Source organism: Lynx rufus, unplaced genomic scaffold, assembly GCF_022079265.1.
Source record: "Lynx rufus isolate CCGP_SWC_20201006 ecotype Redwood Valley unplaced genomic scaffold, mLynRuf1.p SCAF_15, whole genome shotgun sequence".
Taxonomy (NCBI): Eukaryota; Metazoa; Chordata; class Mammalia; order Carnivora; family Felidae; genus Lynx; species Lynx rufus.
Genome location: NW_025814829.1, coordinates 37,084,489 through 37,099,759, shown reverse-complemented (window position 1 = coordinate 37,099,759; position 15,271 = coordinate 37,084,489). Strand labels below are relative to the sequence as shown.

Here is a 15,271-nt window from a genome sequence, read left to right as displayed (position 1 = left end):
CCCAGTTTTCTTTTCTCTAACAGAGTGATCAGAATGTGAGCAAGCTCGCAGGAGTTGAGAGAGAGAAAAAGAGAGAGAGAGAGAGAGAGAGAGAGAGAGAGATGCTATAGACCTAGGGGAAGAACTGAGAATAGACAATCATTCCCTACTTTTAGTCCCAGGCTTCCCTCAGCACTCTCTTTTGTATCCTATAGGTGACAAGAGAATCTGAGAGGAAGCCAGTGATTTGACTCAATTAGCATTTACTAAGTACCTACTACAATCCAGGCACTGGGGCGACAGACATGAACAGGGTTGAAAGGCAGTCCTCGCCTTCACTTCCCTGTTCTTAGCCAGGGTTTAGGAGCATCTTTGAGTGTTCCATCCCCTCTATAATTTGCCCATATTGCTGGTACTCTGATTTATTACAAAAACCAATATACAATAATGACTTCAAATAATTTAAAATCCTCCGGGTGGCCTAACAAATGTTTAGAAACAGCATGTCCCGAATTGTTACCAATACAAGAGATCCCAAGTTATGTAAGGTAATAGTTTGTTAAAGGAATGGCAAATTCCACTGTCTTTTAGAAGAAATGAGAATACATTAACTTTGGTGTTCCTTAGTTACAACATTTGCTTGCGTATTCAACAATACGAGTCTGTTTAATAAATGGATAAATGAATGAATGAATGAATGAACAAGGCAATTAATGAACTGGTGATTCAGTTTTTGTACATTAAACCCACAGGAGTTAAGTAACATGCCTTCTTAACCACAGAGCTGGGGGTTTTATTCCAAGCCCACAGAGAGAAGTCCTAGGATGGACAGATAGGACTCTGGTCCTCTTCAAGTCACACGTGAAGCCCTACCTCTGGGTCGGGGACATCTGCCAAATTATGCCCCTCTCTGCCCAGCCCACACTGCTTCAGTGGAACTGAAGGAACATGCAATCATGCAGCTGTAGAACCACGGAGGCTGTGAGGTTGGGTGGTGGCTGATGGTGTGAGAAAACGAGTGCTGAAGAAGGAACGTGGTGTGAGAAGATGTGGGCTCAAGTCTTGGATCAAATACCTCCTAGTACATCACCTACCCTCTCTGAACCTCAGTTTCTCCATCTAAAATGAGGATAACAAGATCTCATTTGGCGGATTGTGAGGATTAGATGAAGAATGCACATATATATACTTTCTAGACCATGAACTCTCTCAATTTACAGACCTAAGAATACAGAAGGTTAGAAGGTCAGAGGACAGGCAAAATGTAGTGGCTCAGGTCCTCAGCTACCCATTCCTTGGCAAAAGTCGGTGATAGAAGGTCTTTCACTGACCCAGCTGTCTGACACCTCAGCACCCCCTCCCTTGCTCCCTCCCCTCTAGTCACACACTGAGAGCTGAGAAGTTGTGCAGCCTCAGCCCGAGGTGCTGTGTCATGCTCCAGCACTTGTCATCCACCCTGTATACAGGAGGAGAATGAGAGGTGACACCTGGAGCTGAGGTGGGAAGCAGGAGCTGCCTGCAGGGACTACTACAGAAGCGGATGTCAAGAAGTGTGGAGAGGGAGCTGTGCCAGGCAAAGCACCAGCCCTGGGTCAAAGGGCACAGTTCCAACTCCTGGATCTGCCATCAAGAAGCAGCTGATCTTACACTGAGCACTTAACCTGCATGCTAGACAATTCACATCTAAAGCCTGATCTGCCTGCCTCCCTGGGTTGGTATTATAACAACTGGTTTATTGGTATTTCACTGCTTCTAAGACCCTAACAGTTGTAAGAAGCCCCATGATTTCCTTCTTAGTGAAGAAAGAAAGAAAAATGCTGTCGATGAAACTATATGGTGTCATTATTGTAAGATATAGGCTGATGTTGAAGATGCTCCAGCTTGAGAAATGTGCATTGCAGAAGCCATGCAATGTGGTACATGAGAGCGCTGTGTGAGCATAAGGCTAAATCTGATGATCCATCCCTGTGGGATAGAACCACAACCCTCATCACCCTCAGCACAAATCTCAAGAGTGCCAAGCCCCTCCCATGGAGCACATTCACATGCGAATTAAAGGGAGAAGGAAATCAGTAGGTGTAGAAAGAAGATGGACAGTCTTATTGGTTCAGATGGACAGCAGTGGTCTTTTGGCAAAGTCTGAAGAGCCACTAAGAATGGGATATTGGAGGGCTGAGTAGGGAGAGAACAAAGAGGACAAGTAACTTGGCTTAGAGTTCACCACCTGTGCCCACTCATGTGCACCCCCACACATGCAGGAGAGGACACAGAGGTCCTTCCTGGCCATGTTACAACAGAAGGACCCCTCTGACTCCTACAGATCTGTTCCTCGGGCCACATGGCAACCCTAACGGGAAGGCAGTGCTTACAGCTTCCATCAGTCTCAGTCTTCTCTCCTCCTGTCAGAGTCCACTCCTTCTCCTCCCCACACATTCTCACTCCCAGACCCCACACCAGAATGGCAGATTCTCCTTTAGAAGCACTTCAACCTGTCACAATGCCTCTTAAAATGTGACAGCCGAAAGATGTACATTGGAGCATTTCTAATAATTAATCACAATAGCCCAAACAAGAAAGCAATCTAGGTGTCAAATAATTGTAAAAATGAAGAAATGCACGTCTTCTATGTATATCCATTTAATAAATTGCTTTTTTACCAAAATATGGAGTAACATGTACTATGCCCATACTATGTTCAGAAAAGGCAGCAAAATTACAAACACTGAAAAGAAAGCTTCCTTAGCATTAAAAGGGTTGGAAGGAAACACCACAAAACAATAAGAACTTTTCTTAATCCGTGAACTGCTTTTTTCTTTTGACTTTCCGGTATTTTACCTATTTTCTTTAATGGACACTTAATAGCTTAAAATAAAAATAAACGGACTAGATGAGAAATTTCAAATGGCCTCTGAATATAAAATTCAGCAGGACCAAGAATTCACACAATCCTAACATATAATACACATGCGTAATAGTATTTTTCTTCCAGACAGAATCACATTTCTAAATGACTCAGATTCTCTTTTATACCTTTCACTATATAGTATGTATTACTTATTTTAGGGACATTAAAAATATCACCAAGCGATTATCAAAAAGTCAAAAGATAACAAGCGTTGCTGAAGATGTGGAAAAAAGGCAGCCCCTGTGCACTGTGAGTGGGAATACAAATTGGTACAGCCACGATAGAAAACAGTACAGAGGTTCCTCAAAAAATTAAAAATAGAAATACCATGAATGCAGCAATCCCACTTCTGAGTATATATCCAAAGGAAATAAAATCACTATCTTGAAGAGATACTTACACCCCCACATTCATTGCAGCATTATTCACAATAGCCAAGATATGACAACATCCTAAATGTCCACTGATGGATGAATGGATAAAGAAATACACACGTGTGTGTGCGCATGCGTGCACAGACACACACACACACACACACACACACACACACGCACGCACACACACACATGCACAATGGAATGTTATGTAGCCTCAAAAAAAAAAAAAGGAAGGAAGGAAACCCTGCCATTTGTAATGACATAGATAAACCGGGAGGGCATTATGCTAAGTGAAATAATTTAAGTACTAAAAAGAAAGATACATAGTGCATGATTTCACTTACATGTAGAGTCTTAAAGAAAAAAATCAGACTCACAGTAACAGAGGAATGAATGGTGGTTACTAGGTATTGGGGGTGAGGGAGACATTGATCAAAGAGTACAAACTGTCATCTGTTGATGAATAAGTCCTGGAGACCCAATGTGCATCATGGTGACTATAGTTGATAATAATGTATTATACACCTGAAATCTGCTGAGAGAGTAGAACTCAAGTACTCTCAACACACACACATATCAGGTAACTATGAGAGATGATGGAGATGTTAATTAGCCTGATTGTGGTAATCACTGTGCAATGTATATCAAAACATCACATTGCACACCTTAAATACACACAATTTTTGTCAATCATACCTCAATAAAGCTGAAAAAAATAAAACATAAAACACATTGCCCAGGTGTGCTGCATTGTCTATGACCATGCACTTCTGAAACACTATGTACAAATTATCTTTATACACTAAATCATACTTAAAATTCAGTAGAATTTTCTTTTAGAAGAGTAACCTTCAGAAAATCCTTTTGTAAGGCAACAGATGTTTTTAAACATCGTTGTCGTTGTCTCTACTTATTTATCTGTTCCCTATATTGAGGGGTTGGCTGCTTATGAGCTCCATTAGAACATTCCAGTCCTTTAAACCTTTGACTTTTTTCTCTTTCTCGTGCTCACAATTGGTGTGAAGGTTAAAAGTATAAGTGTTATGTCTATTCCACAAGACAATGAGTAAACGTGAACATTCTCAAGCTCTTGTTCTCCTCAGACTTTATAGACTTCCACTCCTCTGTTCTGTGGAAAATAATTTCCTCTTTGCTCCCGCTCCTTTTGGTCAATCATAATGGTGGCTCCTAGTGCCCCCCTCCTCCCTTTTCTACTACATTCTCTTCTTTCCCACACAGATTTGAGCTACTGTCTGACAAGCATCTGGGTGTGGTGATTTCCACACCCCTTGCTGTCATACCCACACAGGACATGGGCACCCCCGTCAGGCCTGGACCACTTCCCTTTCATACAGGAACCAAAAACCACCTGACACAAAGCCCGGTGAGACATACCTACTATCACCAGTCCTAAGGTCCATCACGTATGCTGCTGACGGTGCTGGACAGGCCCCAATAGAGGTATACTATACGCATTTTCAAAAAAAACGATGTATCAAGTATTCAAATAAATCTACTGCCAATAAATGCACGCTGCCTATGACACTGCATGGGCAACAATTTAGTACTGTGTATCAAACATTTTAATGTGATTCAATTTTATACCTCCTCACGTTAATAAATCTGCAAATCATAAAAAATTCTGTTTTCAGGACACAAGTCTCAATTCTCAGTTAAGTAACTATCCTTGGGGTTCTTCTCCAATGTTCAAAGAAAAACTACACTTTGGGCCCAGCTTTTGGGGGTGCCCCTCAGGCTATGGCAAGCTGCTTGCTTTAGTGAAAAGGCTCACTGGGATATATGTGTCCAGCACTAGCCAAGCACAGAATGGAAAACCGGAAGCGGTAGCAGCCACACCTTGGTTCTATAACCTCTGTAGAATACCACATGCATCTCCGCAGAGTACCCATACTCCCCTGCAGGTGGGTTACCTATGGTCTAGCCCCATGGGGAATCTTGTCCTTGAACTTCTTTCCTCTGTCCCTACTCCATGGGCTGCTGCCTTCCCACCCTTGAGTTCCTTGCACCAGCCACTTCATGACAACATAGGTGCATCTTCATACCCAAAAAAGGAAAGACAGGAAGAAGACTCACCCACTGAGGACCACGATGAAATCCATGACATTCCAGCCATTGCGGAGGTACGAGCCCTTATGGAAGATGAACCCCAGGGCCACAATTTTGATACCAGCTTCAAAGCAAAAGATCCCAATGAAATATGGTTCTGTCTTTTCCTGTGGGATGAGGAGCAGAGGTGCCGGTAAGGCAGGGAATATACTTCATCAGATTCAGACAAAGGCACATCCTGGCCACCCCCTCCACTCTGACCAGTCCTGTCTCCTACAGGACGGCTGGACATCTGCCCTGGGCCAGCCCCATGTACAGGTGGGAAGGACTTAGGGAGTGCACAGGAGCAAGGAAAGTCTCAGGAAAGCCAGCTGCAGAAATGGACAGATATAGGGGTAACACCAAGGCCAGGCTTCTTCCCAGGGGCATAACTGATGCTTCTAGCTTTGCCTTGAAGGGGGTGGCTTTTCCATCGCTGATCTTCACTTACATTGGAAGTTCAAGGGTTCTCATCTGCTGGTAATCAGGCTGGAGCCACTTATCCACACATTTGGAGTTTAAGCAATTAATTTGCCCTCTCTAGGGGGATACATCAGACATATGAATCATTGCTTTAAGGTGAATATGGACATAAGATCTAGGAAGTTCACCACCGTGAATGCACATAGGCTTTGAGATCCCTCAGCCTCTCTTCTCTATCCTCCCTTCTCCCTCTCACTTCAAAAGTCCCTTAGAAAGGGGAGCGAACTGAATGGCCCTTGTACCCCCCCTTCCATCTTGTGTGGCTTCCATGCAGTGTATACACAAGTGTTTGTGATGCCCTGAGAATTTCCTGGGAGCAGGAGTTATAAAGGTCAGTCCTCTCGTCCTTATACAGCCCAATGGGGTCTGTCACGAGCTTGTCCCTCGGCAAAGAACAAACTCCTCACAGAACTGTAGGTTCACAGAACTGTAGGTGGGAGGGGGCCAGGAGATGAAGCAAAGGAGAAGAAACCAGGGAAGGGAAGGACAGGGGGAAAGACAAGAAGGAAGGAGGCACATACCAGTCTGCGGGACATCGGGGTCTTGTCATCCTCAGGAAGATGCTGTTCCAGGGCCAAGACAATGCAGTTGGCAATGATGGTGGCCAAAATCATGTACTCAAACGGCGTAGGAAAGGTGAAGTTAAGGAACAGATTCACCAAAGAGACAGGGATGCAGCCTCCAAGACGGCTGTGCACATAAATACACAAAATTCATCAAAATCCATGTTATGTCTGCACAGTCTGCAAGATCTATATCAGCAAACAGGCAGGCAAGGCAGTGGATGGTCCTTAGCATGGAAACCCATAACCATTTCTGACTGGGCTCTAAACACAAAGCATCTTGTCCAAGAAAAGGAAGAATGTAGCCAATAAATAATACAGTTAGACATACAGTTGATACTTCAGATACTTCATGAATTCAATGACATATCCAGGAATGAAGCAGGGCTGAAAATGGAAACAGAAAGAAGGGAAGAAGAAACACTGATGTTGTGGCAGGCCGTTCTTCCCAGGCTCAAACCACCGCACTGTACGATGATGCTTCAGCAAGGATCCAGCTGCGGCTGTCCGTTGCTGCCTCTGGGCATCACGTCTGGGGTCTCCTCCTCTAGAACCTCTGCTCAACTGAGTGGAAGAGCCCTTGGAAGAAGAACAATTCTCTCCATGTGAGCTCTCTTCTATTTCAATATCCAATCCAGAAAAATATTTAATGGGGTCAGGAGAAGCTTGCCTTGTCCCACCTTATTTTCTCCTAAGTTTCTACATGGATAGCAAACAGAGAGACACATCATGAGTCTGAATCCAAGACAGCGAAGTCAAGGCAAAGTACAAATGAATGGCTAATGGATTCAGGCTTTTTTGTGTTCCATTGTTCTGAAGACCGATGAGGGGGCTCCCTGGGCCTCTCTGAAAGACAGGACTATGATTCAAGAGCCTGCATCCTGCCTATCCTGAAGAAAGGTTGTGTCACAAGCCCTGGGAGAGTTAGAGGGGGGACTGTTACCAGAGACAGAGGGAATCACCAGTTTCCGGAGTCAAGTGATTCTAAACATTGGATTTCATTCCATAACTGTTGTTGTAACAAACACAAGTGAGCTGTTGCCACTGGTCTTACCAAGCAACCTATGCTCTGGCAGATTCTAGCATCCAGGCAGGAGAAAAGAGTAGATCTGGCCAAGTGGGGACAAGGCAAGGGACCATGCTCCTTGTCTCCCCACATATCCAGGCCTCCAGTGTAGCATGTAGGGCCTCGACCTTCCCTAGGGAATACAAGTCATAAATATGCCCCGGATGCATCCTCATCCCTGCCATGATATGTTAGTGCCCATCAGTGGTAGGTGGACATTCAGGGTGTCTGTGAGGAAGGGCAGGGCACAGGGCACCTACAGGCAGGGGTGCGTGTGCTGTGCGAGGAGCTGTGAGCTGCCCTGGTGCAGGAATGGGAGGCTGCAGTAGGTGAGGCAGCCAGCTGCATCTGAGCCTCCAGACATTTTCATCGTACTCAGCAGTGTCTAGGGCCTTCTCCTCCCCAAGACTATGCACCCCTGAGTCACCGCCCACTCTTCTGCAGCTGGCCATCCTTCCTTCCCACACACCCCCAGTTCATCCAAGACCCGTACTCTAGGGACAGCTCTGCTGGCTTTGGCTGCTCTGTGGCTCTGCCCCCAGATCTGAAAACTGGATGGGCTCAGAGGACCTCAGAGCCAGCACCCTGCCTCCCACATGCCACTGTGTCTGTTTAACCCTCCCAGTCAGAGGGGAATCTAACCTCAGGGATCGTCCCTCAGCACACCCAGCCATTCCTCCTCATGCAGTCTCTCTGGGAACCAAAGTAGGCCCCTGAGAGCTAAACATGCCAGCAGACACACTCCACAGATGCCCGGCTAGTGTGCATGCCCACTTTCTTGGGACAAGCCCCACCCACAACCTACCTAGGGCCCCCAGTACCCACTGATCACAAAGGGGGTTCTCTTCACTCCCATCATGGGCTCTGGCCCAGAGCTCCAACCAAGTGTAGAGCGACCAGGGATCACACTGCCCAGAGACAGTGTGGGACCTGCTGTCCCATAAGCCCTCTGAAGAGGCTAGCTGGTCCTGGGCCACCCAAGATCCCCCAGAACCAAGTGGCAGAATGAAGATGGGAGTGCCAGAAGTGGTTGCTGAGGCACCCAGGCCTTTTCCTGAGAACATGCCTACCAGTCACGGACACACGTCATGCCTACCAGTCACGACACACGTCAACAGAAGTTGAGGGCATTTAGGGCAGGGTTCCTAAAATGCAGCCCACGGGATACGAGCACTACAGGAACTTGCAATCACATCAATGAGGGAAAGCCGGAATTCAGGAAAGCGAGCAGGTGTCCTCCCAGCAGGACTTCCTGGAGCCTTTCTCACGACTGTACTATTGTAAACAGTGTGCACAGCCTCCCCCAAAGGGGGTGAGAATGGTACACAGCATTCCCTGACTCGTTCCACTGTATCATCCTTCTATCAGAACATCTCTCCTGGGAATGGTGTCGGAGGAACGTATTTGGGGAGCTCAGACACAAAGGGCATATCTCACTGCCGGTCCCCAGGTGTGAGGAGGAGGGCCGGTGCTCCGGCAGGAGTGACACTAGTGCCTCTGCCACCTCTCACCTCATCCTTGTTCCCAGCAAAACTGTTCACAAAGTGTGAGGCTCAGCTGCCCTTCACCATGGCCGGAAGTGCCCTGAGCAAGTTCACAAAAGCTGCCCAAAAGGTCCAAGGAGCCCAGCAAGTGACCTGGGAAGCAGGGCTGGGGACCACGATGCTCTCACTCAAGCGGCCCACATCAGGAGCTCTCCTCGGTCTGCTTGGGTTCGAGGATTGCTTTCTGGGATTCGGGCTTCTTCCCCTGAAAACCTTAAAGTGATAACCACAGACTTAAAAGTTCATGAGCTCGTAGTTGCTGACTTGCAGGCACCACAGGTCATGGCGGCTATGTGCCCCCAGGCCTCTCTACCCCACAATACTTACTTGGACTGTCGCAGCCCCTCTGTGGCCCCCACTCCTTGTTCCCTGCTTCCACACCTGCGTTTCTCTAGCCAGATCACCTAAGCATACAACTCCCTGCAAGGACCTTTAAGCTCACCTAGTCCAGAATGCCCAGTGGCAGATATAGGAGGCTTCTGAGAAACACAGGAAGGTGTGGCCATCACACCCCAGAACGCCCCAGGGTGTTTGGGGCAGGAGAAAGGCTCTTGGCTCCAGGTGCTAAGAAACCAAACTTCCTGTGACTGGCCAGATATCTGGATGGCTGGGAAATCATAAGGTTTCAACTAATAGCACTGCCTAAAGCACTGGAGGCTACAATCAAAGCAGGAAGGTTTGGTAATGCATTGCTTCTGAGAACACCCCACTGCCACGCCCTCCCCCATCCAAATCCTCTGCCTACAGTCTGATGTCTAAGGACGCATGCAGAGCAGCAATCCTTTGGCTTGAAATTTTGAAGGCCATCTGGGTGGCTCAGTCAGTTGAGCATCTGACTTCGGCTCAGATCATGATCTCACAGTTCTTGGGTTCAAGCCCCACAATGGACTCTGTGCTGACAGTGCAGAGCCTGCTTTGGATTCTCTGTCTCCCTGTCTCTCTGCCCCTCCCTGACGTGTAGCTTACACACATGTTCTCTCTCTCTTAACAATAAACATTTAAAAAAAAATTTTTAAAGAAAGAAATTTTGAAAACTATTTAAATGCACATATCCTCAGAAGTGATATCCCTTTAGGCGTTACAGATCATCTCAACCTCAGGATGAATTCATGTTTGGGGCAATTAAGAATCTGAGGTGAGATTTTGCTGCAGAAGAGGTGAGACTATGGGAATCCTGTGTATCTGTGGACTACATGACAGAAAGGATGGTGACTGGGAAATTTGGGGAGAGAAGAACAGGAGAGGACATCCAGTTCCATCTGAGGCCCAGTCACTCTCCCTTCCAGCTCTTTCCTTTCCCCCCTTGTGTCCCCCTCTTTCTGAAGAAAGCATGAAGAATGGGCACCTGTATCTTGGTGCTTTTGCCTCCACCTGCAATGGCCTTTCTCCTCTTTTCTGGTCATATGTCAAGAGCAAGCTAAAATATCACCTTGTTTGTGAAGGTTTCCCTCTGTGCCCCACTACTCCTTTACACTGTATGACTTTATCATCTCTCCTCATATTTCCCTTCCCCCAGAAACTGCACCTTGAAAGCAAGGGCGTGCTCTTGTTTACCTCTCCACGGGGCAGTGCTTACCAGAGCCCCTGGTACACAGTAGGAGCAGACTCCGTGTTAAACGCAGGCATGAATGAACGGGAGCCAGCCCCTAGAGCGGCAGCTCCATTGAGGAGCCATCACAGAGACTGCAGACGTGACCGGGAAAAGTCAAAGGAAGCTCCATGTTGCCAAGGCCTCAAAGAACAAGGCCCTTCGTGAGACAGTAATGGAAGTCGGTCCAGGACTCTTGATTCCTTCTGCCCAGGAACTCAGTGGCTCCCATTACATTCTGTGCTTGACACCAAACACATTTTGCAGAACAGTATCTCTCCCTGGTGTCCAGCTATAGACAGAGATCCTGAATAAATGGAACTACCAGGGCAGTGAGGTGTGGGAGCCTTAGGGCAGGAGTTTGCCTGTATTATTCACCTCTGGAACCCTGGTGTCCACCACATGGTAAGCACCCAATAACTGCTTTCTAATTAATTAATAAATTAACCAGTTGATTAGTGAATTGCACAGAGAAACCAGAGCCAGAGGTATCCTTGCAAAAGGTATCTCACACTTTCTCCACACCGTGTACCCACTTGAACTTTCTGTACTATGTATTATGTATACACATTAACTATTCAAAAATAGAAAGCAGCATGCATAGAAGATCCCTTGAATGTAACAAGAGTTTTGAAAAAGAAGCAAAGAAAAAAAATCTGTCATACTAGAAGGATAATGAGCTTTCTTGGGGTACAAGGGGTATTTCCACTTTCTTCTTTACTCCTTTATGTACTGTCTTGAGGGCTATGAGTATGTATTAATTTAGAATTATAAAATCAATCAAAGCTATAGGTATTTTGAAAAAAAAAACAAAACAACACAAAAACACCATTCCAACCTGAGGGTCATGGAAATCAATGCAAGATTTCCGAGAGGATCTAATGCAGGAGGACAAAGGGACCGGATCCAATGAGGAAATGGCCATGGAAGTACCTTGAGCCCTGCCAAGATACCTCCTCTCCCTTACCTGTCTCACTATCTGCTCACTATGGGCCTCATTTCATCAACTTCTCTGGCAATCTCCCCAAACAACCCCTTCACTCGTCTCTCCCTCTGAGCCCCTTAATGAGGACCTGTGCCGTTCCATCTCTCCCTTTCCCGTCTAGCAGCTTCAAGACAATCATTAGGGAAATGATAAAAATAGGTTTGCTTATTGATTTATCTCCTTTACCCAATGCTCCTTCCTTCCAACGGTTGACTTGTTTCCTTAGCAACACAGCTAATTTGAGCAGCGCTACTTGGCCTGCACACCTACCATTTGTTCATTTCCTTCCTGAAGGCACAAAAAGCCAGGGCAAGGAAGAGGGCTGCCCTATAGGCCACAGTTGTGGTGCTGGCCCTGCTCATCAACAGAGCCCTGGGGACCTGGCCTGGGAGATGAGCCACCTTCTGCCCAGAGCAGCAGAGCTTCCCCTGTCAGCCCCTCTCAGGGGTAGGTCTATAGACTGGGAGGGTCTTGTAGACAAGACTGGGAGAGACTTAGGCTCAAGGAGCACACCTGGGGAATCCCAGGGGAAACATGCATCTCCACTACCATCAGGATACTGACCCTAGATCCCCTCCGCTCTCAGCTGTGTCCTCTCAGAGCTATGGCATCAAAGCACACTAAGGAGACTGAATATACTCAGAGAGGCTGAGAGGCCACCAGGGACAGACTGCTGTGCTCTCTCCCCGACTCCAGGCCTAATGAAGATTGCACTTTTGTGGGGAGCAGTCTGTGGCCACTCATGCACTTCCTGTAAACTCCTGGGGGAGTCTAGAATAGCCCACAGACTCAGAGAAGGCTTGTCTCAACCTCCTTTGCCCATTTCCACCTCTCACCCCAGGCCAGAACACTCTCCCTGAAAGATCTATTTCTTTTCCCTCCCTCCCATCCCAGCTGCCTATTTTTTGGAGGTATAATTCTAAGAAATGAAAGAGTCTCATAAGATGACCTGGGCCATTCTAAACAAGTTGGATGTTGACTCAAAGACAGTCATAGGGAAGGGTTACTGCCTAGTCTGTGATTCCCTCAAGAACTATACCAAAGAGACATTTTAAACATGAACAATAATGAAATGCAGCTATCCAAGGCTTTCCCACTACTTTCTTTCTATGACCAAAATCAGAATCTTCCTTGAGACCTATAATGCAATGGAGAAACGTAGTTTGGTAATAGGAAACCAGAGCCAGGATTCCCACTGTAAAATCTGCCCCAACATGGTACTCACAGGGAAAATCACCACCATCCATTCCCAAGGAACCAAACATGAAATACAAAAGGATCAAAGTCTAAAACCATCCATGAATACAAAATCCTTTGAAAACCATAAGGTGCTACACAAATGCACAGTCATTTTTATTATCCTACTAAATCACTCTTTAAGCATCTGCTGTGGTTCTAAAGCTTTGGGATAAGCAACTGTTAGTGGTCACAGCCTCCGGGAGTGGGCTGGCTGGCTGCAGCCAGGAGCTGACACTGAAAAGACCGACTGCAATAAAGGATTTAAAAAAAAAAAAAAAATATGGTAATGGGCCTCCGGGAAGAGAGCAAAGACATTTGGCCCAGAACCTCCTGGGAATATGGAAAGCATATCCAAACACCAGTCCCCAGAGCAGGATTTATGAAGCTGATGGCTCTGATGCAATCTCTCCCAGTGATTAGAAGGGGCATTAATCACACCCAAGGCCAGCGCTAAGAACAGGAGGGATTGAACCATCACAGAAGTTCGGCTCCAGCTCCTACAGACCCTGATGGAAATACAGTGAGATCATGCTGGTGAGATCACATCCCCCTTGCCTGGGCTGCTGAGAACGATACATCTGTCCTGGAGGGACCAGTAATATTGAAGAGACAGATTTCATGTCTCAAACCCAGACATGGCTAGAGCCACCATAATTATTTCCACAGAGGGTGTCTGCACCCCTCATATTCTTCAGCCCTTCTAGAGGCTGATATTCTCATAGGAATATGCCATGCATACAGGTCTTCAACCTTTCAGATTGAAAAGAAAATTAAATCCCACCCTGTTAAAACAGGCCTGAGGCCATCTCCCTTTGTGGAAGGATGCCTCGCTTTTTGTCCAGATCATGGTAGGAAGTAGGAGCGAGTATGAGACAAAAAGATGGAGATCCAAGAGGGCCCCCTGAGGCCTCTCAGCAAGATTTCTCCACCTTACCTCTTACCACGCAGGGGAAAGGCCAGGTTAAGAGGTAAGCTGAAGTCCAAGGAACCTGGCTCAGAGGCTAATGTGCTCCTGGCTCGGCTCCTTCCAGACTTACTTGCACCTCCTCCTGTGGCTGACCTAGCAGGACAGTGTAGCCCAAAAACCAATCCAGAAAAGGAAATAGAGGGATTGTATTCCTTGGGGTTCTGACGGCTATAGATGAATTTTTCAATTTTTAATCATCTAAACTTATCAATGTATAAACCACCCTCATCTATGGAGCAAGTCACACCTTCAATTCCATTTCCATCTCTTTTCTCAGTTCTTAATTTTAGGTTTCCCTTCCTGGGCTGATCAATAGAGGGCAGACCACACATTGCCACCAAAGGGCAGGAGAGCTAACCCCCCTGGGCTTCTCCATGTGACAGTTAGCAGTGCACAGGGTGCAAATTTGGAAAATCACACTGTATTCCCTCCTCCTTTCCTACCCCCATGTCAGGAGAAACGCACTGTTAACAAACAGAAAAATGAGGTGGAAGGCTCTGTGTACTTCATGTCGTCCCATTTCATTATCTCATTGCTTTCCTTATTGCAGTTTTTCTCACCACCCAACTTTGTCTTAAAAAAAAAAAAAAAGATCAGATTGAAAAACCAAACCCCTTTTCTTTTTTTAAAACAAAACAAAACAAAAATGTATCATGTGACTTCCAGCCTTAACATCAGTTTTTTAACTTTGGTTTCCATGGTGGTGGGATGCAACCTGCCATCACCATGACAACAGCTGCTTCTGTTCAAATTCACCATCTGACAGGCAGTCCTGAACATACATACACACCTCTCCCATTCTCTCTCTCTCTCTCTCTTTCTCTCTTTCTCTCTGTCAAGAACATGGAGATGCCATTACACCTACTCTGAAAGACTTAAATCCTAATGAATGAAAGACAAAGAAAGCAATGTTGACAACACAGCAAAGAGGCAGAGACCCCCTCCCCCAAAAGGCTCTCTCTTGCTGGCACAGTCCCACTGCTCTCTTATGGAGAAGGTCAGTGGACTCAGTTACTCAACAAAAAAGATCCCTAGCACTAACCTTTCAATGTTGGCTGTGAAGGAAGCCACATTCAACCTTCCATTGCTTTTAGACCAAAGAATTCTCATCTGACTCCTGTATCCCTGCCTCTATACATAATGAGTGAAAAGAAGTTCACATTATTGCTAATTTGGTTAACCAATACTGAGCTCTGTTCCAGACTCATCTGGGCCCCAATTCCAAGAGAATGGGGAGTGGAATTTCTGAGGAATTAAGACAGCACCCGCTTTCCTCCTCTTTTTGCCTCAGTTTCAGTCAGGTGGATATATCTTAACAATTCACTTTTTATGTATCTGACTGAATCCTGGACTCAAAACGCTGTCATTCAACACACAGTTTTGGTGATTAGGGGACAGATGATTGAACGCTACAGAAAAGGGAAGAAAGAAAAGGGGAGTATTAAAAGCCTCTGGAAGAAAACAAAACA

The 15,271-nt window shown here is 46.2% G+C and overlaps 1 protein-coding gene across 3 annotated transcripts in view; it reads right to left on the bottom strand.

Annotated features, from left to right (window-relative positions):
• CACNA1E (calcium voltage-gated channel subunit alpha1 E) overlaps positions 1-15,271 on the bottom strand; it is a 310,524-nt gene that overhangs the window by 276,734 nt on the left and 18,519 nt on the right. For all 3 annotated transcript variants that reach the window (XM_047077294.1, XM_047077295.1, XM_047077296.1), the window contains exons 2-3: positions 6,372-6,477; positions 5,356-5,495 (exon numbers count right to left, since the gene is read on the bottom strand). In XM_047077294.1, coding sequence (XP_046933250.1) covers positions 5,356-5,495; positions 6,372-6,477 — 246 coding nt within the window. The remainder of the gene's footprint in view (positions 1-5,355; positions 5,496-6,371; positions 6,478-15,271) is intronic.